The 27,073-nt window shown below is 42.2% G+C and overlaps 1 protein-coding gene across 8 annotated transcripts in view; it reads left to right on the forward strand.

Annotated features, from left to right (window-relative positions):
• RREB1 (ras responsive element binding protein 1) overlaps window positions 1–27,073 on the forward strand; it is a 119,814-nt gene that overhangs the window by 55,231 nt on the left and 37,510 nt on the right. For 7 of the 8 annotated variants that reach the window (XM_068198982.1, XM_068198924.1, XM_068198934.1 and 4 more), the window contains 4 exons: window positions 1,341–1,460; window positions 2,810–3,012; window positions 7,403–7,492; window positions 8,827–8,990. In XM_068198982.1, the coding sequence (XP_068055083.1) occupies window positions 1,341–1,460; window positions 2,810–3,012; window positions 7,403–7,492; window positions 8,827–8,990 (577 nt within the window). Of the gene's footprint in view, window positions 1–1,340; window positions 1,461–2,809; window positions 3,013–7,008; window positions 7,084–7,402; window positions 7,493–8,826; window positions 8,991–27,073 lie in introns of those variants that run through there. The other variant, XM_068198974.1, reaches the window with a different exon arrangement.

Genomic DNA, 27,073 nt, shown 5'->3' on the forward strand with positions numbered 1-27,073 from the left:
GAAAGCAGTGTTTGTTAAGAGGGTGATGTTTAGTGAGCCTTACACTACCTGGGCTTAGTCAGGTCCCAGGTTTTGTCTCTAGACTGCATCTGTGTGCTGCTCCTTAGAAGGTCGGCAGCTAAATGTAGGAAGGTTGAATCCACTGCTGTTTCTGGCATGGTGTGAAATGAGGAACCGCTTGACACAAGGTGGGCTCTTTCTTTTTGCCTGCCTGTTCTTGGGGGCTCCAAATTGTTGACAGTTGGGGTAACACAGTCATTGATTGTTTTCAAATGCTGTTCAAACAGCATTTGAAGATGTGTTGCATGACTGATTTGCATGTTAACCTTGAGAATGTCATTTCTTTAAAAGGAGGAAACCCTGTTAACTGTGGTTTGAAGGCAATTGTCTCTGTTCTCTTGATAAAAGGAAAACCTGTATTGAGCTTACTGGTTGTGATTTGTAAATCTGAGATGATGAAATGTTCACAGTGTGTTTGTTTTCATAATGAAATAAGCATTTTGCTTGTAGGGTTATAAAGGTGTATTTCTCTGTTAAAAACATATCAGTAGTTTTCCATATTACAAATAACCTTTTCCAGAGGCTATAGCCATGAGTGCTGTGGGCAGACAACTGTTTCTCATGTGTTGATCATTCCCCATCACTTCTAAAAATGATGTTTAACTGCCCTGTCATTCTCCAGAGAGAACAGGCACCCTTCCTTAAACCCCAATGAAAACATGATAAGTTTGTGGTTTCAGAAAGGGGTGTGGAGGAATTTTCTTGGTACATACAATGGTTACTTACGTCTTCAACTTGTGTGGGAACCTTGGGCAGTGGATGTGAGGAATGTGCCAAATGGTCCCAGAAACCTCTGTAGTAATTTTACCACTGCTAGAAGGAAGAAGGTGGCCACCTTGAATTTATGTATTGGAGTAAATGTTAGTCTTCCAAGAAAAGAGAAAGGGGAGCAGTGCATGTATGAAAGTGAATCACCTAAATCTCTAGCTGCAGAATATTCTTGCAACTTATCGATCAAATGCCACTACTGTGAGTGATAGGCTGGCTTGCTCTCTCTTCCTCTGTTTTTTGCTGCCTTAATGCTGCAGCCCGGGCTGGTAGGGGTTTCTTTGTTTGCCCAGGTTTTGCCACTGGTGGAAGCAGCAGCATCTCCCAGCCCAGTGCCTGGGCACTCATGAGAGTGGGTGCTTGGCTGCACTGGCACTGCTGGTATGCTTCTATCATCAGACCTATCTGGTAGTCAGGGGAGCCCTCAAAATAAAGAGCTGTAGTCTTAATTTCCTAAAATATCTTCCATAAAAGTTTACTCCCTTTCTATTTCTTCCTTCTCCCTCATGTAGTGCTAGAGGGTGCTGCTGAAGAAGAGGCTGAAGAGCCAGACGCAACTGTACATACTACACTAAGTGAGGAGACCAGCAGCCCAGAAGAGAGCCACAGTCAATCAGGGGAGAAAGATGAAGGTAATTGGTTCAACTAGCTCTGTGACTCTATAAATTAGGACATCGATTAAGAATGTAGAAATATTTCCCACCCATCCATGCACCATATTGTGTGAAGAGTACAAGATACATTGAGCAGAAGCACTGGTGCATACATTTCTTTTCCCATCCCTAACCTTTATCTGTCTGAAAAGTATAAAATAGCTTGAACAGAAGCATGGGCACATAAATTCTCAGCTACCACTGGAGGCTTCCAAACAAAGATTTTCTTGGCTCACAGTAACTTGGCACCACATAACTTAGCCTCAAAAAACCACCTGCTTATAATCCTCAAACTTATGTTCCAAAGACAGTATTATGCAGAGATCAAATGTTCACAGTCAAACGTGTTCCTCCTTGTTCACCCTCACATGCTCTTCTGTTGCAGTGACTTTCACACAGCACACATTAAGATTCTGTGCTTTCCACCAGAGGTGACAGAGCAGTAGACTTTCAAGGTGTTCCTGTTTCTTAGGGAGACTTCTTGAGGGGGAAAGGAGTGTTTTATTTGAAAGCCTCTTCCTTTTCAAACCTGTAAAGAAGAAAATAGAAGGCTTTTCCTGTGTGTTTGACATGTCTGTATGTTAAGAAACCAGAGATGAGATTTTAGGTGTGTTAGAGATAGGAGCATCCCTGCTACTTAGAGCATGTGATGGAGAAGTTTGAACTTTGACAGCTTTAGCTGTGACATTAGTCATGTATGTAACACATCTTCACCATGGACTAGTATGGCTTGGCTTTCCAAAATCACATATGTGCCATCGGTGGCAGTAAAGAGGCAATATGGGGGATATGGGGTTTTGTTTTGGTTGGATTTTTGCTACTTTAGCTTATTCCATGTACAGAGCTGACTTAAGCCATGCTTAAAAGAGAACCCAGTACCCTACACTGTGTTACTAATGTCTTAATTGTGCAGTCCTGTTTAAAACACATGCCTGCTTGAATGATTGTGCTTGCCAGAGTGTACATTCATCAGTACTGCTCTACTAGTTCATGGTGATCACAAGGTACCACAAATAATTCCATTTCACAGCAAGAGAGTATAAAGTAAATCACTTTATAAGATCCATACTGAATTAAGGTTGAAAATGAAGAAAATGGGAATGTCCTATGAGAAAAATGTATACTTTGTCCTATGCATTCTAATATGAGAAGCTAATATGGAGCTTGTTATAAGAGCTCCAATTATTATGGCCTGTTGCCTGTGCTCCGTGATGGTCCAGCAGAGTGTGATGTGAGTTACAGGCAGCTGAAAATACTGTGAGTTGTTTGGGTTTTTTTTTTTAAGATGGCCTAGGAACTCCTGTGTGTGTTTTCGGTTTTACTTCCAGAGAAGCAGCTGGAAAGCTTAAATAGCTATAAGATATCACCAAGTTCACCAAACAGTTTGGACGGAGCAGACTTGTCCTCCATTGATGCCATGATGTCAGCAGTGATGAGTGTGGGGAAGATTGCTGAAAATGGCGGAAATTCTCAAAATGTCAAATCCCCCTCAAAGTCTCCTGCACCAAATCGGATTGGCAGGAGGAACCAGGTACGTAAATCCAAATGCAGGGAGGGCAAAGGGGAAACAAGCAGCTGCCTGGAAAGTGGTAAGATGTAATTTATGTTTCTTGATTGTTTTGCTTTTTTTCCCCCTCAGCAGTTGTTTCTTGCCCCTGCCTCTATGTATGTTTTCTGGTATCTCTCCAAACCATAACTTAGAAAACTGGGAATGAGAAGGGTCCATGTGCTTGGATTGACACATAAAAAACATTTGAGCATGAGCTCCAGTACCATGCAGTGTTGAGCTGGTCTAGCAGATGCCCCTAGCAGCGACAAAGTCACCTAAGAATTGCCATTTTGTCCTGCTGCATCCTTTCTCCAGGCTCTTGCACTTGCATAATCTCATGAGGTGTGTAGCTGCCCTGTGGAAGATTCAAGTGATGTATGGTTAAAGGTGGTTCTGGAACAAAACATTCATCAGGTTGCTCAGTTCATATGTGTAGTGTAATGTGCCCTTAACTTCCTTGTTAATAAAAGCTTGAAGAGCTATTGCAGAATGCCTTGTATGAATTTTGCAGAGTAAATATATGTAGCTTTTATCAGGTTTTTTCCGTTTACCAGTTGATGGCACCAGGTGGTAGCAATATTGATCTAAGCAAGTGAAAGGAGAGAGTCGTATCAGTTAAGCTGTAGTTATTTATATCCATGTTTTTCTCCTGCTGGGCCAAGCTCCACCAAAGAAGGTGCTGCAGAATATCAAGAAAACCCCCAAATCCCTGTGGTCATTTGAGTTTAGAGCTTGAGGTGAAGCACAGAGACTTTTGTAAACGAATCAAGATGTAACAGGGACCAGAAAGGTTGAGAAGCGTGACTCATATGATGTTCCTATAGTAGTTTATTAATAGCTTGCTGAGTTGACAGACTTATGACTTGTCTTGGATTTTTTAGCATGAAAGGAGTTAAAAGCCATGAGCTGTAAATGGACATCCTTAAATGAGGAATGGGCAGTATACAGACAGCCGTGTTTGTGGGATTCTATTGTCTAGCACCTGGCTCTAAGGTTTATTTACAATGTTCTCAGGGGCTGCTCTGGTTCCTTCATTTCATCATGTGAAGTGAGGCACTGAAGTCCAGACCAGTCTCAGGGCAGTGCTGTTACACAGCTGTCCACTGGTACACCATGTGGTCTGGCTTCAGGGAAGTTTATTAGTGTTGGTGACCTTTATTCCACGTGGTATTTCGGTGGGCATCGAATCAAAGGAAGCTCTAGAGTAAATGTGACAGGATTAAGAGGGATTCTTACAGCATAAAAATAAACAAATACATTGAAAACATAGTAAATTGCCTATTTGTCTTTAGGCTGAAAGGTTGTTAAAGCCAGAGGGGCAAATGACTACATTACTGAGGAAACAGAAGTGAGATGTGAAATACTAAGTGGGTATCAATCTTGTTAGCAGGCTCTAATACAGCGAATTTCCACTCTCAGCATAGCGGAATGAAAGCACTGAATTGTTTTAGTGTGTAGCAGTGCAGGGACCTCAGATTCTGGTCAGAATATACCCCTTATTATAATTTCAAGGATAACAACAGCTGATTTTCTGGGTCTGACTGCTGTTTCCCATGAGTTGGCAGTGAAACATTTTGCCCTGAACCTTTGTCCCAAAGTCTATAGTTCTCTTTATAATGCTGACTTTATCTTGGCTGCCATCTACCCATAGTCTAAAAAGCATATTCTCACATCAACCTGCATGTATTTTAACTTCCCATTTGCTTTGCTCTTGATGAAAATAAAAAATGTGACAGAGGTGTTTTTTGGGCTGGAGAAAAACAGACAGACTTAATGCACAACTGCAAAAGCATTTGCCATCAGTTGAATGCAGAGCAATTGTGCCAGATTGACTTACTAAAGGGAGAGTAGCTCACAAATGAGCTGCTAATTTTATCTTTCAGTTCAAGAACTGTGTTTTCACCAACTTGGCTCTGGTGGGGTAGCTGAATTTTATGTTTTAAATTGGTGAATAGGGGTACTTCTACAGTAGGGATGCTAATGTTTTTTGGTCTGGATTGGGTTAGTCAACGGATTTGCTTGAGCTGTGTTACGGTATGCAGCTTGTAGCCTGTCTGACCACTGGAGAAAGTTTGGGTTTTAGTTAATCATAAACCCCAGATTCAATACTAATCAGCTCTGGCTGAGCTATAGTGTGTTTCTGATCTTCGCTTCAAGGTGAACCAGTAATTACTCTATCTTCTGTTATTTTGCTAATTTGAAGAGAAGGCAGTCTGGAAAGCAGGCTTTGAAATCATCAAGTGCATCATGTAGAACTGCAGCACTCGTTTAAAGAGGAGGGGGGCAACAGTGGTGGGTTGATAATTTTGCAGAAATAGCCTGGGGATTAAACATCATCTAAACTGTCAGCACGTATGCAGGGATTTTCTTCACGGCACAGTGTGTTTGTGCTCTGTCTTGAGCCAGCTTTTAACAGGGTGCAGTATATTGGAGCTGAAGCTGAACATTACTCCACAGTTGCATGTAGTAAAATTAAAGTTGTATAAATAAAATGGAATGACTGTTTGTGAATTACACGTTTGCATATAAAAGATGGGGGATGGGCACTGAGATAATGCATTTTAATTTTCTTTGAGTGTTCAGACTTCATAATGGCAGCTTTTCTTGCTTTCTTTCTAACATTATGCAAGTGCTAGCACATTAGACCTTGGCCTGTATGTATGGCCTATAGTGATTACCTTTGGGATGCAGAGGCTGAAATGTAGTTGGAAAAACATATACAAGCAAAAGAATGGGGAGCAGTGGGAGAACCTAATCCTTTAATTTTAGAAACAAAGTCTCAAGACTTGTTTTCTTCAGAACAAATGGTAAAATAGCTCTTCATCCATGTCCATGGGTCACAGAAGTTATTGCAAAATTATTATGGCCCTGTTTTGGAAAACAAAACGTAATACAGGTACTCTCTAACATGGTTCCCCAAATCATGCAGGATGGGATATTGCTTTAATGAGAAATAAAAAAGAACTTTCTTTAACTCTGTGTCAGCATCTTGCCGTCCTAATGTGCCAGCAAATTTGTCACAGAGACTTGGGTTAGTCATTTACAATGTTCTTTGTGAATGCTTGTGTCTGACAACCTGGAAATGGTTGCTTCTGAGTTGATGACTTTGGAATATCACTGGGGAAAGAGAATTGTTTGGAGAGAGGAAATGCACAGACATACTCATACCCATCAACTTGCAGCTAAAGATCTGCTGAGAATGGGTTCTGCTTTTTGCTTGTTTTCAAGCTTTTACTATTGATTCTTAAGACAGCTGAAGAGAACTTCAGTAGAAAATGTCACTTGGCATAAGAATTATGCTTTCCCATTGGTCATGCAGAGATGGTTTTTGTACTGTCTTGTCACTAGAGGTGTGCATCATTCTAATGGAAAACTGAGGTTTAATTTTGAGCGCCAAATCATCTTCCTTTTAATATACAGATGCTGGTGCATAAGCCATGCCTGGCTTCTGGTGAGGTTGTGAAAATGCCCTTTACATCATCCAGTAGCCATCCTTGTGGACAAAATGAGGCAAACAGCTTTGGTTCCTACAAGAGTGCCATTTCATCCTTGGCTGGAAGAGTGGTGGCTTTGCTCAGTGTCTCAAGGGCATTCTTAAATCAGGTTGAGCTCTCGGGTTGGCTTCATTGTTTGTACTCGTGGTTTGACCATGGTTACTCCTGATTCTCACCTGGGTGGAGAATGATGGGTTTCATAATGGTTTTTTTTGGAGTCACGTACACTCCTGCATTGTCACCTCTTTCTTGCTATGATCTCATCAGATCTTGCGAGCTTCAGAAGGGTGGGGCCTTGCTGGTGTGCCTGGATGGGATGCTTCCAGCAGAAACACAGGATGCTGAAGGAAATGGTGCTGATGATTCAGTAAATGCCACTCTTCCTTCTGAGTCAGCCATGGAGCAGAGCATGCAGCCCCTACAAAAGGGCAACAAGATATTGCTCTGCCATCAAGATGGGAAAATCTGAAGTTCTGACAACTTGTGCTATTAAAAATCTTTGGGAAGAATAATGATGTTTGCCCATGTATTCTGATGATGTTCCAGGAATTACTTTCTGGTCAGCTAAATTCCTCCTGGCAGTTCGAGCTCCTTGCAATTGCCTTCACTTCCTGTCCTAAATTGCTACTGCTGTGTGCTGTTAAAACAGCTGCTGTACTTCTGTGATAGTTGAAATGACCCCTGTTTAAAAATTCAGAGGTTTCTGAAACTTGCTTGAGGGATCTATCAGTTGATAAATGTATAAATGCAAGTTATTCTTTTAGTAGTGGCCCTTTGTACTTGGGGTGGATTATGTTTTTCCACCCTCATCACTGACAGCTTTCTAGTCCTTTTACATTGATATTCCTTCTGATTGTTTTGTCCTTTTTTGTCCACAGGAAACAAAAGAAGAGAAGTCTTCCTATACCTGTCCTCTGTGTGAAAAGATTTGCACTACACAGCACCAGCTAACTATGCACATTCGTCAGGTACGCAGAGTACCAGCTCTTGGTTTCTTACTTTTATTAAGAGTGTTTCATTTGCCAGGTTGCATTTTGCTGTGTCGAAAAACAGTTCCATGTGCAAGCCAATGGAATGCTTCCATTGTTTTGCTTTTATTTTAGCCTTCCCTTGCATTTTCTTCAAAAAGCACACCCCACAAACCTAACCCTGAGGTGGGTAATTTTCCTCCCTTCCTTGCCTGGCATTTCATCCCCCACCCAGTGGCTCAAACAAGGATGTGTGTCCTGTTCTGCACGGCTTAAGGTATTCTAAGGAACCGGAAAACCACTTCCATCATGAGGCCTAAGTCCTGTTTTATTATCCTGTTTGAGTACAGGTTTTTTACTGGTCATGCAAATTAAGAAGCAGGAAGACATAATTTTTAAATCAGCTCAAGTGTAGAAGAGTCTCTCCGTCTTCCACACGATGTAGCAGTTTTGGGAGGCTTTTTTTTTTTTTTTTAACTGGATAATGCACTTTTTTGTCAGCTACAGGCCTGTTCTTGCTCCTCCTGAAATATATGCATACTTAATAAGGAGGTTTGCCCTTTTCTCTAGCAGAAGGTTCTACTTTGGATGCTAAGGTGTGGTTGATGACTGGCTTCACTAGGTACTTATTACTTCAGTTTTTCTTGATGTACTGTAACAGTTACTTAATTTTTTTTTTTACTCTCCTGATGTTTTTGGGGGATTTTTTTTGTATGTGAAGAGATCTTCAAGTCTGTGAATGCAAGTAAGAAAGAGTGGTACATATAGCACAGTAGCTAATGGCCATAGCTTGACCTTGTAATGCATTTTTATGGCCACAGAAGTCTGCATGTACACTCAGAAGCAGTTTAGTTTTGTTGTCTTGCTATGCAGTAAGTTTAAAATTAATATCTTTAAAGAGAACTTGTTTTTAATTATCTGTCTTTTGCTCTGAAATTCATCATTCCATCCTCTTTCCTTACCACTCACACAACCCCAAACCACTGCACATGTTAAAGTATCCCAAGGTACCATTTGTCTGATGGGTTGTTGCTGAGTCCCTCTGTATCCTCTTCTGCTGCAGACCCAGCAGAAATGCTGCATTGCAGGCTGTATGAAACAGCTACTTGTGCTGGTGCATTAAGGGGTTAAATTTGAGGGGGGAGGAGGGGGGCTGGAGCTGAGGGAGGAGGGCTGGGGAGGAGAGGTATCTACAGGGCACACCCTCATATAAGGTATTGTGCCAATTAGCTCTTCAGAGCTGCTTAATTTAAGATGTTTATAGTTCTTGCTGATATTTTACTGGCACTTCAGAAGGGGCGTTCAATGAAAAAAAAAATTATTGCTTTCTCTAGCATAACACTGACACTGGAGGGACAGACCATTCCTGCAGCATCTGTGGAAAGTCTCTGAGCTCAGCGAGCTCCCTTGATCGCCACATGCTGGTGCACTCAGGTGAAAGGCCTTATAAATGTTCAGTATGTGGACAGTCCTTCACCACCAATGGAAACATGCACAGGTGAGTGCTGATCGTGTCCCAGGAGTTTGGAAAGGTTTACAGCATAGGGGGCTGTTTTGTTTCCTTGGAGGGACTAGCAAGCTGACTAAAGACACTTGGGTAGGAAATGTGGAGTATCTGTGACCTACAAATGTGTCATAACACACACTACAGCTACTAGGATGCTTAAGTAGTGGGAAGAAATCAGAACTGAGAAAGATCTTCTAGCTTTCTTTAAGTATTATCAAGAGTTGTTACAGCTTTTTTTTTTTAATAGTAATAGTAGTATGACAAATGGATTTTTCTTAGGGGTTAAAATATATAGCCAAGTTATACAGTAGCTTCTAATTTTGTAGCTTCAGAGTCATGGATTTGAGTCGTTGTATTAGAACATCTGGTGTTTTGTTGGTGTTATGTACTTAAGTATCCAAGTACCATCATGAAGATTCCTCTTTGGTATATTTATCTTGTTTTTAAATATATGCATCAATATTTGTTTGCACTGTAGGCAACTTATTGCACTATAGATCTGGCAAATTCTCTGCAATCCAAATTTCCAGATGTAATTTCCTTTGTAGGGATGTAGCAATATGTACAGTTGTCAACTGGGGAAACAAAATGTTAAAGCACATGGGTTTTCCTTCCCCTCTCTCATCCCTTGATTCATTATTCATTTATTTGCATGGGTGGAACATCTCAGAACTGATTAAAACTTCATGGATTCCCACATAGCTTTAGTCCCCATATCAAAGAGTTTACAACCTACAAAGAAACTGTAAGACAGGTGGGGGTAAAGAATATTGCTTACAAGCAAAAGGGCAGGAGTGATAGTTACAGACTGTTTCTGTGTGGAAAGGAAGAAGTCTTGTTTCCCTGATTATTACTAATAATTTTCCAAGCAGTAGGAAAATTGTTAGTAATAATCAGGAAAATATTCTACCTATACCTGTGCTATAGGTAGAATGAAAGGGTGATTTTGATAACAGTAGGAAAGATAACATAGTTCTACATGGTGGGAGCAATACCTACTTGCAGCATTACCTTTTCTGTATAATTTTGTTCCTGTTAAACACTTAGATGAAAAGAGAGGAAATGCAGTTTCGTGATTCTATATTTATTTAACTTACATTTGATTACAACTGGGGAGAGTTAGCAAGATACATAAAAAATGAGAAGGGAAGAACACAAAGAGATACTGGCCTTGGGCACTGAATAAATCACACATCTGACTCATCTGACCAGAGGTGTTGTGAGCCATGTTTGCCAGGTCGGGTCATTACTCTGTGTGACGTGTGGAACGCAGGGCCACTGCTGAGTTGCAACTGATGCCACTGTCAGTATCCAAGGGTGACTTCCAGTGGTGGAACTCGGGGATGGTCGGTCACTTGTGTCTGGGTGGCTTGCTGAAGGACTGCTCGTGTGGTAAAAAAAAACTTTATGTGAGTTTTTGCTCACTGGGCATCTCTTATGCTCTCCTAGAAGCAGGAAATAGAGGCTTCCCCTGAAACTTGACTCCAGGCCTGTAAGAGATTGATGTAGTCACCTTTGCTTACACAGCTTTCCCCGTGTAGAAATTCTTAGCATGCTTTTGTAGCAAATTTATAGCCAGAATTGCCAGACTCAGTGACTTGCCCAAAAGAAGTAGAGATCAGTACCTTCTGATGAGAAGATAGTTTGGTTTTAATTTTTTCTCTTAACAAGATGATGCCTGAAATTACCAGGATGGAGTGCTGTATTTACTGACCGCACTAAGAAAGACCTAAGTTCATGCAAGGAAACTCTTGATATTAAAAGTTTTTTTGTCTGATAGATGCCTGTCAGTTCTGTTAAGCTCCTTCTTGTGCAGGTCTGCCTTGCAGCAGCAGAAAGCTGTTCCCAAGCTTGGTATCTCTGCAACGTGTGACCCCAGACCCATGACAAGCAAAATCCTGAGCACACTGAAACATGCTGGTTCTGCTAAAGGAGAGTTGTGGTTGGCAGACTGTGCCTTCTGGTCTTTTTCAGTGAATAACCTTTTCTTGTTGCTATAACTGTCTGTAATACTGGATCTTGTTGCTAAAGGGAGGCATGAATGTGCAAGTAGGCAGATGAGGATAAATGCAAAGTGAAATCAATTTTTTTATCTGGTGCTATGACATACTCGCAACAAAAACATTCATTTTGCCCACTAGTACCTCCTTCTGAAACAGGTATTTCTGGTCTAAACTGGTGTGAAGGAAATTTCTTTTTCAGGCATCTCAAACTTAGCTCTAGCATCATGTCCAATGGACTGTCAGTGCTATGGCTGAATGCGTCTCACATCTCATTCAAAACTGCTTCTGCCTCAGGATTCCAGAGCCAGGACCTGTTTGCCAGGTCCTGCCTCATGTCTAACTCCTGCAGGCCATGTCTGTAATGGTGCCATGTCTGTTCTTCTGTACCAGCTAGATGATACTACAAGTCCATCTTTCTCCTCTTTTGTGTGCAGTTCTTTTATTGTTCTCTGTTTTTGTGCTATTATATCTAAGAAGTGATAGATGGATGTCCAAACCAGCAAAAAAACAACAAAAAATTTTCTCATGTGCCCCTGGTAGCCAGCAGGGTGGTATCCCTTGACCACTGCACAACATGGGGTCAGAGAGAGGAGTTACAGGTTCAGCAAAAACTTGTGATGTGCTGGTAAAGCATCAGTGTAACTTGTGAAGGTCCTGCAAGAGCTTCCCAGGATTTACTGCACTTACACCAAATATGCTTATTTTACAGGAGAGGAGCAAGGGAGAAATTGGTCTGCTGGTATCTGAATGGTGGGAAAAGTGTGTAGGTTTATGCCATGTACATCCTCTCTTCTCTTTTCCCCCCTGCCATGTTCTGACTCTTATTTAGCTGTCTATACTATTTTTAAATCCAGACTTTTAAAAGACCTTTTAGGGGAAAAAGTTCAATGGAATGGTTTTGTCCAGGGAAATACTGTGCCGTGGGAGTACTTACTGCTGTTCCATCACAGAATGAAATTTCTGATCAGTCTTCCAGCCTCAAAGCAGCCACATCATTAGGCATTCAGCTGAGTAGAGGAGGGAAGGAAACAAGTTTTGGTTGCTTTTTTGGGTTAGAAAATGATTACCAATTTTGTTTCACTCTCAAGTGCTGACCATCTCCATCAAAAGTATTCTTTCACCACCTTCACTTTACCAAGGGAGAAAAAAAACTCGAGAGCTCTTAATTGATGCTCTTTTGCATTACAGTAAAACTGCTGTGCAGCAGGTGAACTTTTTGTGAAGTGAGTGAGAACTCCCTGTGTGCTGTTTCCTGCACATCTCTTCCTTGAGTTACTGTAGCTGTGCTGGGGTGTTGCATGTACTCTTCACTTGCGAAATCGATGCTGGCCTTCCTGACTCCCACAATACATGCAACACTTCATTTGTAAATGAGTCATAGCCTCTCACATGAAGTCCAATTTCATTTTGTTGTGCTCCTTGGCTCCTCGTCAACAAGTTAAGTTGAATGGGCACAGCAGATTGGGGTGGAGTGGGAAGGTTCTCTTGTGCAATACCTAGTAAGAAAAAGAGGTTAAAACCTGCTTCCTTTTCTGACCAGTGTAACTCTTGGCCAGGATTTTCAACAGGGAACTTTGAGCCCAGGGCATTTCAGAAAACTCTCTTACAGGATGGCAGGCTGTTCAGGAGTGACCTGAGCCTTTTGTGGGGATAGTCACATTTGGAGTGAGCAAAGGTCTCTGGAGAATGCTCAGTGTCCAGAGCAAAAACCTGATTTTCTCATTCTTCCTGATGTGCTGTCAGACTGTCTGCTACTATATCAGTGCCTCTCCTACTGTTTTGGAGGGTTGGTACAATCTGATACAACAACTGGAAGATCTGTTAGTGCCTGGCATCAGCATCAGGAATTGCTCTGGAGAAGAAGACCTGGAGATGATGCTAAGTTTTTTAGAGTTTTGTTTTTGACCACTGTTGGAAAGAGCAAGTCTTCTTGGAAATAGCAAGCCTTCTAGAATCAGGAGCTGATTAGAGATTTGGGAGCATTGTTTTCTTTTTAGGAAAGTTAAAGGAAAGAGTTAAATCACGGTAGTTTTGAGTTCAACAGTCCTGTAACTGGCACTGTAATGATCAGTACATAAGAAAATCTGCAATTTAGGATATGCCTTATCCTCACCCTTCTTTGCTAGAGAGACAGACCCTGTGGCTTTCTCTCAGTCACAGTGAATTAAAGGTGAATACTCATATCTCCATCAGGAACATAAACCATATGGAGGGGACGGGGGTGTATGAAGAGTTTCTGTAGCTGTGTAAGAGGTGGGGATTTCCAGTGTACTGTCTCCACTCAGAAGATTGTAACTACTAAAGACTTCCCAAAGGTTTTCATCTGTGCTGTCACAGTAACTCCCTAGGGAGTTTATCTGTGAATAATGCCAACTCCGAGGAGACCTTTTGGGTCTAGACTCTGACACCAAATAGGAGGTTTCAAGTCTCTTACTCTGTCTCTACCACTAGCTCTCCCCAAAATGCAGACAGAGGAGTTAGCCTGCTGCTGTCGTTGTAGTGGTGGTTTGTGAGAATTAGGAAGGGACCTTGAGGTGGAGAAAAAATTCTCCTTGACTTACTGTGCTGCATTCGAATAGAACGTGCATCAGCCTTCAGTGGGAAGGGCGATGCCTCCACTTGCTCCAAAAGTGTTTCCTTTGGGGGTAGGATACTTTGCCAGCAGTTCCTTTTCCATTTCTGTGACTAAGGGAAAGTCCGTGCCTATCACTTTAAAGTCACGTTTTCCTCCCTGCCAAAGACATGCTCTCCATGCAAGTAGAAAATGTTAATGGGGTATAAATGCCAAAAGGGAGGTGAGAAATGACCTTCCTGCCAGTTTCCAGTGGGAAGCTATTAAAGGCTCTGTGGCAAGTCTGAAAAGAGTAAAGGGATAACACATGTGTTTCAGCCACAGCTTCCCAGTTTGGTAAATGAAGGAGCATTGTCCATGGCTGGTTTTCTCCAGACTGTCCATATAAGTCCAGTAATGCAAGCTAACTGAAGTGTTTCATTTGAAACTAAAATGTAGAAAGTATCTACCTTCTTTCTCTTCTTTCATTCCTTGCCCCATACGTGACAGAATTATTCAGAATGGCTTTTTATTTACATCCTGCTTAGGTACTTGTGGGCTGTTTATGTACCATCTCAGGAGCAGGTCTCAAAGTTGGGGGATTTTTTTTTTTGGCACATGTGAAACACCACATGCAACAACCACATGCAGAAGTCTTTGAAACTCAGATTGGAAGATCTGGATCGCAGAAGCTATGCTTTGAAGCATTCTTACAAAGGGTCCTATCAAAGAAGGTATTTCTTCTTTTAATTAAGAAGGCACTTTCATTTCTCAATCTTATTTTCAGTACTAGATAGTTTTCCCAAACTTCTGATTTTAATACGCTGTGGAGAGATAAACAGCTGTCCTTTTAATCAAGGTATGGTAATACTCTGATGTTCAAGTCTTTCTGAAACAACACTTTATGTGTGCACCTGTGTGTTGCTGACTGAGTTTCTTGAGAAGGACAGAAAATGCACATGCTGGAGGGTAATCTGTGAATTTTGACATTTTAACGAGCCATCTTTGCTGGCACATGAAGAGCGTGCAAGTCTGGAAGATTGTAATGCGCTGCTCAGAAAATGAGTGTTGTATCCTGATACAGACATAGGGGTTGGGATGCATACACTTCAAAGGTTTCCCTGCTCCCTTTAACAAGAGTCTGTGTGTCATGGGCAGGCATGTACACAGGCCACCTGTGACTCTGCAAATGTCCAATAGAGGCAGAGTGTCCTCAAGATCTGGCTGAATCCATCCTCTCTTGCATTCCACCTGTGAATTGCTCCCATGTTATTTATGGCATTGGCCTGCTTCCAGTACGTTGTGTGTGCTTTGTGGGGTGCAGCGCAGTAACAATGCCCAGCCTTCACGTACAAATGGGATCTCTGTAGTCCAGCACGTGCAGGCTGGCATTTGCTTATGATGGAAGTTTTGGAAGCAGAACATAGCCAAATGTGATGAATACCTTTTTTTCCTTCCCAGAAGAGGAGAGGACCTGCCTTATTAGAACATGGTTTGCTTTCTGGTGGTTTGCAAGTAGAAATTTGGTGTAGCTTTGAAAAACTGAATGTACGACATCTTGAAGCTAAAAACAAATAGCCGAGTAGCTCACCACACAGAAAATGATTGACACTTCACACATGTGAAAAGGCTGTCTCTCATTGTCTTGCACAATAGAAATGTCTCTTTGGTCATCTCCTAAGGAGCTTTTATTTCAATGTAGTAATGGGTAAGCATTGCTCTTAAATATTAAGAACCAGGCTGTACTACAGGCTTTTAAATCCATTCCTTATATGTGGGGGGATGATTTAACCACTGTCAGCATGCTAGTGAAAGATAAGCTTCAGCAAATGCAAATGCTCTAATTCTTCAGCAGGGATAATGAACACTAGAGGACTAACTTCTGCTTCTAGCAACTGATGACTGTAGTTGTGGGATGATGCAGGTGAGATGTGATAGGTGGTTTGGTGTTCTTTGCAGTTAAGAATGTTTGTTAGATTTTTTGCTAGTACATTTTGTAAATAAGGATGGAGAAACAGGTGGAGGGAAGCTTTTTGGCCTCTCCTGTCAGCAGATAATACCCAGAATATGTGTTTGGTACTCTGCTGAGACCCCAATGTTTTGAAGAAGGTTAAATTAGAAAGAGAGAAAGCCTTTTCAACAACAATACAGCAGTAAGAGAAGAGTCTGTTTCTCTGTGTCTTTGATTAGAATTAGAAGTCTACAGTGGTTTTAATTGTTCCAGGAAGAAACTTTTGTCTGTCTCACTGTTGCTGTGTAGATTTACTTCTGGAAAGACTATATATAAACTTTTATTTAATTAACATGTCTCAAAAATAGGGTGCTCAAAAAAAAAAACCCTCCACCAGTATCTTCAGCAGTAAAAGACTCTGGATGACCTCCTGTGCCACAGAAACTCTGTGAGCCCTCAGAGCTGGAAGGAGATGCCATGATTTCAGATGTGTTACATGCTGCTTGTAGGCTTGCATAGTATCCCCCTTCAGTTATCGTTAAAGAACAGCAAAGGAAGTTAACACAAAAACATGAATGCTGAGATCTGATTAGAATCAAGCGAAGCAAGGAAGTGCAGAGTTAAGATTTATACGCAGACCTTAATTAGCTCCATTGTTCTTGAGAACCTAAGCGTACACAATGAGGAACATTATACTTGCATCTCCAGAGCTCCTCAGTACCTAAACATAAGACTTCAGTGTGCATTTCAGTCCTAGATTTTCTCTGTGTGTTGCCTTTCTCTGTGTGTGCCTTTGCACAAGTCTAATCTTGTGCATTGTAAGGCTGTGGGTTCTTGTGTTTTGGTTTTCTGCAAGGCAAAAAAAAGGGGACAGTCTTAATGAGTTTAGGTTTCTGGTGTGATTTGTGTCGAGGAGAAGGTGGTCTGACATGGCAGGGTAATGCCGCCCTCCTCACGGGCAGTAACATGAATCTCCCATATAACAGAGCGTATTGAGCATAGCTTAGTGCTGCTTTGTTACCCATGTCACAGTTCAAATAAGCACAAGCCACTTGACAGATTAGACTCTAGTCTTAGAGCACATGGCAGTGCAAGACCTTGATCTCTCCACATAAGTACCCTTTCAGGAATATCACCTCCTCTGAAGGTCTAGTATTCTCAGGGATGTTTCCTCCCCTTCTCACCTTGAAGAGCTACAAAATAAATACAAGCCGTAACTTAGCAAACACTAGAAAATCCAGGTGATCTTTGTGAGGAGTTGAGGTGCTTTTAGTCCTCTGCCATAAATCTGACTTGTGATTCTTGTGGACATGCTAGCTCTCAAGGTTAACAAATAACGTGTTGTTTTGTTCACTTTTCGGTTCATGGTTTGTCTTGTAGCTTGTACTTTAGTTGCCTGATTCTGTGTAGAAAATGACGGTGGTGAGAAAGTTTGCTGGGAGAGTTTGTGTGTTAAGGTAATCTTTGTTCAGCCTGTTGTGCATGCATATCAGAAATACTTGCATCACTTTCCTTATGAACATGTATTCCCTGTCCTCCTATCCCCCGAAAAGATTCCTGGGCAAAGTACCCACGAGAATGAGGAAAAAGTCTATCGCAAACTGCATTTGTGGTTGCTGTCATTCCACCTTTAATGTATGTCTTCCAGCTTTACATTTTTCCCCCCTAGTATCTAACCTGCTCAACCTGTTCTAGTTCAACATGCTGGAACTAGCAAAAGGCAGAACATACCCCCTCTCAGGGTCAGCAAGTTTTTTCTTCTTTCTTTCCTCCCCTCTTTTAAAAATAGGGCTATTCCATAACAGTAGATTAACAGCACTGGGGGAAGAAGCTTCTGTAGCTGTTAAAAAAAAATAAAAAAGCAAGGGGAAGCTTGTCATTTGGACTTAGCCAGATCCTTTCACTTGGGTTGCTGAGCTATGATGCTCATATGTACAATGTACACAGTTAGGCAAAGGCACAGTTTTTCAAGTAGTAGTGCCATTATACGGCTACTGAATAGCACACAATATGCAAATACTGCTTTCTGTTTCTTGAGGGTATCTAGAGATATGCCGAGTTCTTCAGGCTGGTCTCTTAGCTGAAGTTTGCTAAACACTCTTACGTGATTTTTTTTGTAAATCCTCAGTCAGCTTTCCAGTGCTGACTCATGTGGAAGGATACCTTGAAACAGAGAAGGTGTCCATCCTCTGTGTGGCTCATTTTTTACACTAAGACGCTTCAGTGGTAGCTTTTTTGACAGATTCAGACAAAGGGGAGAGAGAGTAAGGTGTAAATTGTTCATGGACTGTATGAACTCTTAAAGTTCTCAAACTCCTGTAAAGTAGCACAGGTCATCCAGGGATTTTTGTTTCCAGTTTGACTTAACAGACACGTAACAAAATGTGAACTTCTTCCTAGTGCTTCTCTCCTCAAGCAAAGGAATGCTCTTAGGAAGGAGGACCACATGTTCAGGAACAGGAGAGGAAATGGGCTGAGCACGTGAAACTGCTTTTGCTAGGATGCCATCCTCAGTGCTGGGAAGTTTGCAGTTTGTGTGTACGCAGTGATAACCTTTTACTTCCTTGCCCCTTGAGATACTTGGTGGCTGCTGATACCGGGGTCATGTGGAGAACCTGCTTTTAAGGAAGATGGGCTTCCTTATCTCGTGCAGCTTCCTTGCATGCGTGCGCCTGTTGTGTGCGTGTGTGTGTCAGGGAGAGATACCCTGCTCCATCTGCACAGCGTCCCTGGCTGTCTGTGTTTCCCTTCTTGAGTTGTGTGACGCAGCAAGTTGTTCTGTGCTGTGCCATCAGGATTGCTCAACAGTGGAGTGTGAGAGGGAACCAACAGCAAGAGGGCTTTGCCTGCTTCTGGGAAGTAGCTGAGGCTTATGTTTGCTTGGTTAAGAAAGGGGTGTTGGTTCTGGAGGGGAGGCAGGACATACCTAGGACTTCTTTGACTGTGTTTGCTCTTTAGGCTAAATCTTTTCCCTGTTGTGATATACTTTCTCTGATTTTCTCTTTCCTTCTCTCTCCATTTTCCCCCGTTACTAAAATTTAAAATGGCCTTAATTATCCTTACCTCCTAATAACACCTGTTTTCTTTAAACATAAAGTTTCCTGAAAAATCAGCAGTGAAGTAACCAAATAAGGTTATATAGTCTGGTATCTAAAGGACATGCCTGAAAACCACAAATCTCCAAAAAGATTGAAGGAAACAGTTCAGAATGGCCCAGGCCAGATTTTTTGTACATTTAAAAAATATTACTTCTGCTTAATTTTGCTGTTGTTAATCCTTTTTTTTCTCTAAGCTTAAGGATGTATGGTGGCCTGAGAAGGATCTTGTTTAATAAAGGAGAATCTTTTCCCACTGAAAAAGTTTCTTACAGCTTGGAAGTCTCCTTGGCATTGTTAATTTAGGTCTGCTCTGAACATAATGTAAACTGTGTGTGACAGCTTGGTGAAGTGGTACTGGGAAACTCACACTGCATTTCCTCCTCTTGCCCTCCTTTATGCCAGGGTTGATGCAAACTGCTTTCTTCTGCAGTCCTCAGGGAAGCTTTGCTTTGGAGGCATGGTTTGAATCACTTCCCTGTCACAGCATCATCAGGCAAATATTTGTCTCCCTTTTTTTCATTTGAGGTGTTCTGACAACGTGGCTGTTAGGGAATAGGAGTAACTTTGAGCCAAGCTGGGAATGCAGTTGTATCAATTTCAGCCTGTTTGAACTTGCTGAGTCTGTGTAGCAAGTAGTTGCTTAAATGTGAATACAGAATAATTATTCAGAAGTGGTACCCCCCCTCGTTGGATTTGTAGATCTTTCCTCTCATGTATTATCTTTCCTCTCATGCTTACAACTTGCTTTTATTCACAGCAAAGCACATTTTTTTCTCTAGGATAAAAATATAGAATGCTCTGTGTGCATGTGCGTGTATCATATATCCTTAGGTATCACGTATTGGCAGCTGCGTGGCACTGGCTAACTTTGCAGACTGTCCTGGTAGCAATGAAAAGAGGCTTGAAATCTGTCGTTCAAATTTAATCACCCTTGGCTTTTTCAGCCTTAGCACACCCAGCCAGCCTTGGTGGATCTGAATAATGGCACTTCTGTCATCTCAGCGATGCCTTCAGCCAGGAGAATCTCACTGCGCTGGGAGCCAGGCGGTGCGGCAGCCGCTATGAGCTGGGGAGGATGCTGAGGCCATGTCTGTATGCCACCTGTGCGGCACCGAGGGGTCACATACACCCGTGTGCCGCCGCACGCTGCTGCGTGGAGAGGCTCCCCAGGGCTCCGAGAGGGTGATGTGGTGTGCCACCATGCCAGCAGGATGACACTGCCTGGCTGTCATGGGGAGTGCTAGCAGGGGGATCTCCTGTGGGCCTCCTTACAGACATGTGGCTGAAATGAGTCAGGACGTCCCAATCTCATCCTTCCTGGGACCTGTTTGCCCTACCCTACCCTTTCCCTGCATGCACTGCAGTGACTTTTCTACCAGCATAGCCATAGAGGCCTCCTGCTGCTCAGCTTCCTTTGGTTTGTCCCATGCTAGGGTCCAGCACTGGTTACCACTAGAGTGTATGGGGGTGCTTGGAATTTGTTTTGAAATTGCTCCGCAGTTGTAAGAGGGACTTTCCCATGTGATTGGGATTTTGGTATTTGTCTCATGACTTGCTGCAGAGTATGTGTGCGTGTCTGAGGTCTTTCTGGGCCATTTTTGGGTTTTTTTGAGGAATCAAGTATTAAGCCAAAAAGAGAAGACAAACAGAAACATGTCCTAGTACAGTTCATGTCTGATTTGCAAAATTACCTGCATCTTTTTGGTTCCTGTGATTACAGCTGGCAAGGGCTGAGAAGATTGCTCTCTTAAGTGGGTGATGTTGGTAATTAACACTGGAAATACATTGTCAATACAGATTCTTTACGTGTTTTAACAAACAAACAACTGACTAAATTTTTTAACCCAAGGGCATAATGTTACTGCACTTTTGACTTAAGTTTCAGTCATATTCATTAGACTGTTAAGGAGGGACTTAGCAGCAGGGTATTAAATGATTGTTCCTAAAAATACTGCTGCTTCACTTTCTCTTTGTTTGGGATTTACTTCCTGTATGCATCAAATGGCAGGAGCTTTGAAGAGAAGTTCCCTGTGTTTTCCTACATTTCCAGGCAACTTGGGCTAAAGTATCAGTTTTTAAGAAGAATGAACAAAAACAGTGACAAAGATAATGTGGCATAAAAATATCTGAAAGGAGTGTGATTTTAAAGCCTGTCTTCTCTTTCTTTGAGACATTTTCCATTTCATGGAGCATGAAGTACATCATGGTCCAAATTTCATCCTCTTGGATGCATCCTGCACTCCTGTTTGTTCTGGTACCATGTCACTAAGTCGAAGCCTTAACAAAGCAGAGCATTTTTTTCTAAACAGAGATGTTTAGAAGGATAACATCCTTCAGATGTTCTGAAGGATAGACTTTTTATTTAAAGTATTGAAAAGGGGTTTTATGAGTCTTTGGAGTTTTTTTACTGTTATTTGGGAGGAGCAGTGTAAATGAAAAATCTTGAAACACGAAACAGTGAAAGACATAAAGCAATTGAATCTAGCTCAGTCCTTCCCAGACCAGCTTGAGAACTTGAGTAATTCTTTTTGTTGTAAGGGGAAAAGCAAAATGTATTGTAAATAAGGTGAAGGATGGAAAGCACTGATTCTTTGTCTTTGATTTGAATGATTGGATGTGTGGCTTACTTGTCTTCAGATAAGCATCAGATGTATAAGGATTTTCCATTTGGTTTTGATACCAAACTGTCTAGAAATCACGAGGGAGATGAGGAATAATCATGTGCAATACAGTAGAGTATAGGGTACATCTAGTGGTAAAGTGGAGAAACTTATAATAATATGTGGGATATGAAGCCAGAACCTGAACTTGATACTGTCAGATGATCTCTCTGGACTGATAATGCCCAGATTCATTGGCCTCCCCACCGGGTTTCCACAGACTTGAGGGAGGAGGAGGGTGTTTATACATACACTGGATTCTGTGCTCAAGAATTAATCTTGATTTAGATGCTGGGACTTTCCCAACCCGGCCTCAGTGAAATTGCTTGCTGCTCCCCTCTGGACATGCTGCTCCTTCTAATCAGACCTACCTGGCATAAACCTCTCTTGACTGAAAGCCAGCAGTGCTTGTGTTGCCACAGTTCTAAGGGAGAGGCTTAACCCTGAACCCTGCTCAGGGGCTGCAAATGCACCCTTTTGTTCCATACCTTCCTTTAGGCCGGGCCTCCAAGCCAGACAGGCCTTTTTACTTTGGGGCCTAAAGCACATCAGAAATCATGGAAACTCAGGGTGCAGCTAGAGTGTACTTTTATCTCCCCAGAATTAAGAGGTGAGGGATTCCCACGCATGCTGAGGGATGATTTCTATCCAAGAGCCAAAGCGGTGCTGATCAGGTTATCTGCATGCAAAGCAGAAGCTCCTGGTTTTGTTCATAATTCAGTGGGACACAGAGCCAGAATCAGCTGCATCTTGCATTTACCTCCTTCAGGATGCTTTGGTTGCTCATTCTAGCCTTGAGCCAGCCAGTCAAAACCTGCCCACGTTCTGGTTTTGGCATTGAAGTTGTAGGCTGCCCTGTTTTGAGACCTCCAGAAAGCTTATATGATCAATATGCAAATCCCCTTGGCATTATGAAAATACATGAGCCCTTTTTAGAGATCTGGTAAAGACTAGGTAGGATGTGACCAGCAGGAGCTGCATGTCACTTCAGCAGGACAGATGCTCACCCGCCCTCCCCTCGAGTCACCTCCCACAGACATTGTTCCAACATCATCCTCAAGAGAAAGACACTTGAGTTCTGCATTTGCCTATTACTACAGAAGTCTCTTCTTCAATGTAAAGTAGCAAAATATTCACTTGCTACTGTTCTAATGGAATAGTCACCCTCCTGAAGTCATGCTCTGCATTACAGTGTGGGGCTGGAAACTTTTTCTGCTCATTTGTCTTAAAAAAAAAAAAACCAGCCAGGGGAATTCTTGTGCACTATCATCTTAGTCATCCTGCTCATCTGCTCATGTGACCCTGAGAGGGGAGAGGAAAGTTGTGGCAGAAGAGGGGAAGCGGAAGGTGATCCTAAGTGGGAGGATGGAATGAAAGGCAGTCAAGAACTTGAAAAAATGTGATTTTGTTGGGAGGGCTGACTGGCACACAGTCCTAGCACAGTTGGATCCTCTTGGCTCACCTGTGGAATTCTTTATGGGGGGGGGGGGAGGGAAGAGATTATAAGGAGAGCTTTTACTTATACAGCTGTGCTGCATAAAGCATAGTATATAATATGCAAGGTATTTCAGGTTTTTTGCATAGCAGTTCTTAAACATTAAGAGTTTAGTTCAGAGGTGGATCAGACCATGTTTGGAAAATACTTAGTTTCCTCTTTTCATTTTATATTTATTTTTTTGCAAAATTTTCTGGTTCTTTCTCTGGTCTAATTTTAAATAGAATTCCACCACTTTGAGAGGTTAATCAAGGCCAGCTAGCACTTAGTGCAAATGAGTCCTCCCTAAGATTAAGCTCAAGTGTTTATCTCCTTCCTGTCATCCTGTGTATCATGGTTGGATTTTAGTGTTCTACCCTCAGCACTGTCCCAAGTGCATATGTACTTGCATGCATGCTGGGGAGACTATGAGGTGCAGATTTCAGGGCTCTGTACCTTCCTGAACTTGTCTGCTGTACTTTGGTTGCTCTGTAGAACGGCTCAGAGCCAAAATTCATTGATTTAATTTAGAAAAAAAAAAAAATCCAGGTTTCATCTGGTGTGATTCTGGATGTCTTCTGAGCTGCAGTAGTGGTCACTTCAAAGCTGCTGGTGCTTGTAACTTGCATCTGCAACTGAATATAGGCATTTCTGTGCATGTCCTTATTTTGCCCTTCTTTTTATCTGAACTACATTCTCACTTAAAGCGTTGAGTGTTTATCTTTATTTTTTGGAACTGATGAATGTCATATCATTTTTCTTTATCACTGTAAGATGCTGAAAGCCAGCCTGACTTATGAGCCTCTCTTTTACATTCTAAGTATGCCAGTGTTGTCAGGCCAAAATATGTTGTTATAGTCACAAAGGGAAAATAACTTCTAAACACAGCTTTGTTCCTGTTCATCTTGTATCTTGGCAGGCTGAACAGTGAGGTTGAATATTTTCAGTGTTACATGTAAGATCTAATCAAGGCAAACTCTTCTAAAGGAGTAAGGCAACACAAATACTTCCCCCCCCCCCCCCCCTTAATTATGGTTAGGAAACTTTTTAAGTAGAAGAAGCCTCAGTGAAGGGAGTGTTTGAAAGAAAGGTTGTGGATGTGGATGTGACTTGGCATCTGCTGAAGTTCAGCCCATGTTGGGTGATAAATGTTGTCTCCAGGCAGAATGACATCCATGTTGCAAAGTAAAAGAGAGAGATGAAGATTGTGTCTCTCCTTTGTACTTCTTGGCTTTCTATCTTCCCACTTATCTTGGGCTGTAGCTCTAGTAATCTTTTTCCTCTCCACCCTTAACTCGATGCAGTGAAACTTGCTTAACCTGCCAAAGGAACAACCTGCTGCCTGTAACGTGGGCAGGTTGCAACTCTCCTTGAGAACTCTGGAACCTGCTGCTTGGTTTTGGATTTTTCCTTTTTTTCCTTAATGATCACATGCATAGGACTATCACAACATCTGTGATGTTTGACCTACACAGTAAAAGTCAAAGGTGCAGTCAGGGTGTCTTCCTGTTTATAGCTCAATAGCTTAGGCTGCTTCCTTTCAAATATGCAAAACTAAAACATGAGGGGGTCACCACATTCCTTGCTGCGGTATGGATTTCTGCTGTGGCTTTTAGGACATGGCAAAAGCACACACGTTGCAGGAATGAGAACTGCAAGCACTTGGGGCAGCCAGTGACTGACACCAGACATAGCAAAGCCCCCATCACTGTGATGCTGTACCCATGTTAGCAAGCCCTGCCTTATTGGCAAATTTCACACTTCAAGCACAGCTGAACTGTTTTTGGGACTTGCAGGAGCTGGTGTGTTTGCATGCATTAGGTGATGCCAGGCAAAGATGCTAGGTTGGGCTGGCACTAACCTGGAGGTCCCAAGGGTTTTTCCTTTTGGTGTGCTGTGGATGTGCCATCACGCCCCTCTCGAGTAGGAGCCACCTCCATCAAAACACTCAGAGTTCAACAAGTGGACAAACAGCAGAAGGAAAGAACTTAGCCCTGAGGAAGCTGTTTTGCATAGGTAGCTGCTAAACAGGAGTTGTGCATACTTGTTAATGTTTGGAAGGAGACTTTAAAATAAAATGGGAAGAAAAAGTCCCACACCCAATGCATAGCAGTTTTCTTGTTGTTTGTTTTCAGGATGTATGTGATTTAGCTTGACTGATTTTGCTCTCTAGCTATCTGAAAAGTAACTGGCCTTCAGACGAGCTGCCAGAGGGTTAAGCAGTCAGGCTGTGTGTGAGTGCCTGGGGTGCAGGCACAGACAGGCACAGCAAAAGCCTCTGTCTTTACTTTCAAGAGGTCATTGAAACTGGAAAGCAGTCTTTACCAAAAAGAAATAATGAAAACATAGACAAATGATCCAAACTTCCAGGTTTTGCTTTGCCTGTGCAGTTGAATATTTTGATTTTTTTTTTTGTTCCAAGATGCTTTCTGAATTTTATCTTCTATCGTTGTGGACAGGAACCCCTTGAACAAATAACTGGTTTCTTCTCCTTTATTCCTGTGTGAATACAGACAACTGCAGCTCAGGCTGCTGTTTTATCACCCATGAAAGAAGCTCTAGCTAGCACAAGAAGTTAGATCAGTGTCACAGGGTAAAAAAAAAAAAAACACAAAAAAACCAAGATTGAAGAAAACTAGGCAGTAGAGTATCTACAGATGCCTTCCTGCAGATTTTGTAAGACAAGGTAGCACTGGATTCGTGTGGATAAATCAGTTGCTTTGGTGCCTGTGGTGCCAGAGCTACCAGAAGGCCAAGGCAGGGGAGTGCACAGCACTCTGTATGCTGTGTCAGCACTCTGGGTTTTCTCTGGCTTCTGTGAAACCTGGAGAGAGCCAAATGCTCAAACCTTCAACATTCCTTCTCTTCCCAAATGCATGATCGGCAGGGAAAGAGGTCAGACAATTTCAGCAACATTTCCATGATTCTGTGTCCAATCTACTGGGCACATCTGCGCATCACTGTGACAGGTGTCACCAGTGTCCATCCACCAGTTATGTGACCAGTGAGAGTTACTGGGGATTTGTGGAAACTACAGGTTTTTTTCTCATGGACCTGATCCTCCCAGCAGCCCCAGCCTTGCTGGATGCTGAAAGCAGGCAGTAGATGAACAGCCATTTTAATTGTGCATTGGTTCTGGTACCTGTGGTGCTTTTGGCTTGAGGCTGTTCCTGCACAACACCCTGCAGTTTGAGACACTGATTAAGATGCCTTCTTTTTTTTAAAGCTTCTGAGATTGTGAAAGGAAACATTAAAAAAAGCATTGTGTGATGAGACAGTCTTCCCAGCAGCTCCAGTGGAGTCTGCTGTGGGTCAGTTTGTGCTGTGGGTCAGTTTGATCCAGTGTGTTATCTCAAAGCATCATGCCCTTGGCATCCAAAACTGAAACAGATTTTATGTCATAACACCAAAGCAGTCATGAGGACGTGCAAGAGTTGTCTGGGTTACGACATTCTCTCATGTTAGAACGTGATATTGTGCAGTCATGTTAAATGGCACTGTCCTGAGCCAAGCTGTGGATGTGAGCTCTGAAAGATTTGCCCAAGTGCCATTAACATTGTCTCTATTGTGTTTCTTTGAAGTCAGTCATGGACAAATGACAGCTCCCTCCTGCACTCAAATATCTCAAAATTTCCATTATATCTAGGAGCATACATTTTTTTTTTTTCCCAATACCAATACAAATTTGAAGTGAGGTTAAAGGCCATATCTTTAAAAAAAAGAAAATTTAAATTTGAGCTTTGAGTTATCAGAAGAAAAATTGTGGCAGCAATACCTTCCATCTAACTGAAGGGAACTAGACAACAGTGTCTTCCTGAGGTTGTAAATACAGAAAACCAAGAGGCAAGTGGGTCAGGTAATGAGATTTTAATGAGATTGCTTCCTGAGTAATTCTGTTCCTTTCCCTTTTCCTGTGTCTTTGTGACAAGAAATAGTTGTTTTCCTGGGAAAGCAGGTTTGTGAACATGCCTTGGCAGTACAGAGTTTTGCAAGCCATACCTAGTGCACTGTAACAGTGGGACCAGATAATCCTGACTTCAAAGCTGCACTTGAAATTTGATATTGGGGTCCACCATTGTGTTAAGGATGAGAAGGAAACAAATATATTTAAGAAATGTTCCTGTGGCGTTGGTATATACAGATCTATTTGAAGGACAGTCTCAAACTCTAGACAGAGAGCCGGTTGAAGATGAGGTGCTTTTTTTGCACTGAGAGAAGTGGATGCTAAGCTGCAGGCTTTTGCTTTCTAGACTGCCACAAGACAGGGAGACTGGGTATGTGGATTGCTGGGCTGGTTTAGGCAGAACCAGGACCTCGTGGATGATGGGGAATGGGCA

This window comes from Anomalospiza imberbis, chromosome 1 (assembly GCF_031753505.1).
Source record: "Anomalospiza imberbis isolate Cuckoo-Finch-1a 21T00152 chromosome 1, ASM3175350v1, whole genome shotgun sequence".
NCBI lineage: Eukaryota > Metazoa > Chordata > Aves > Passeriformes > Viduidae > Anomalospiza > Anomalospiza imberbis.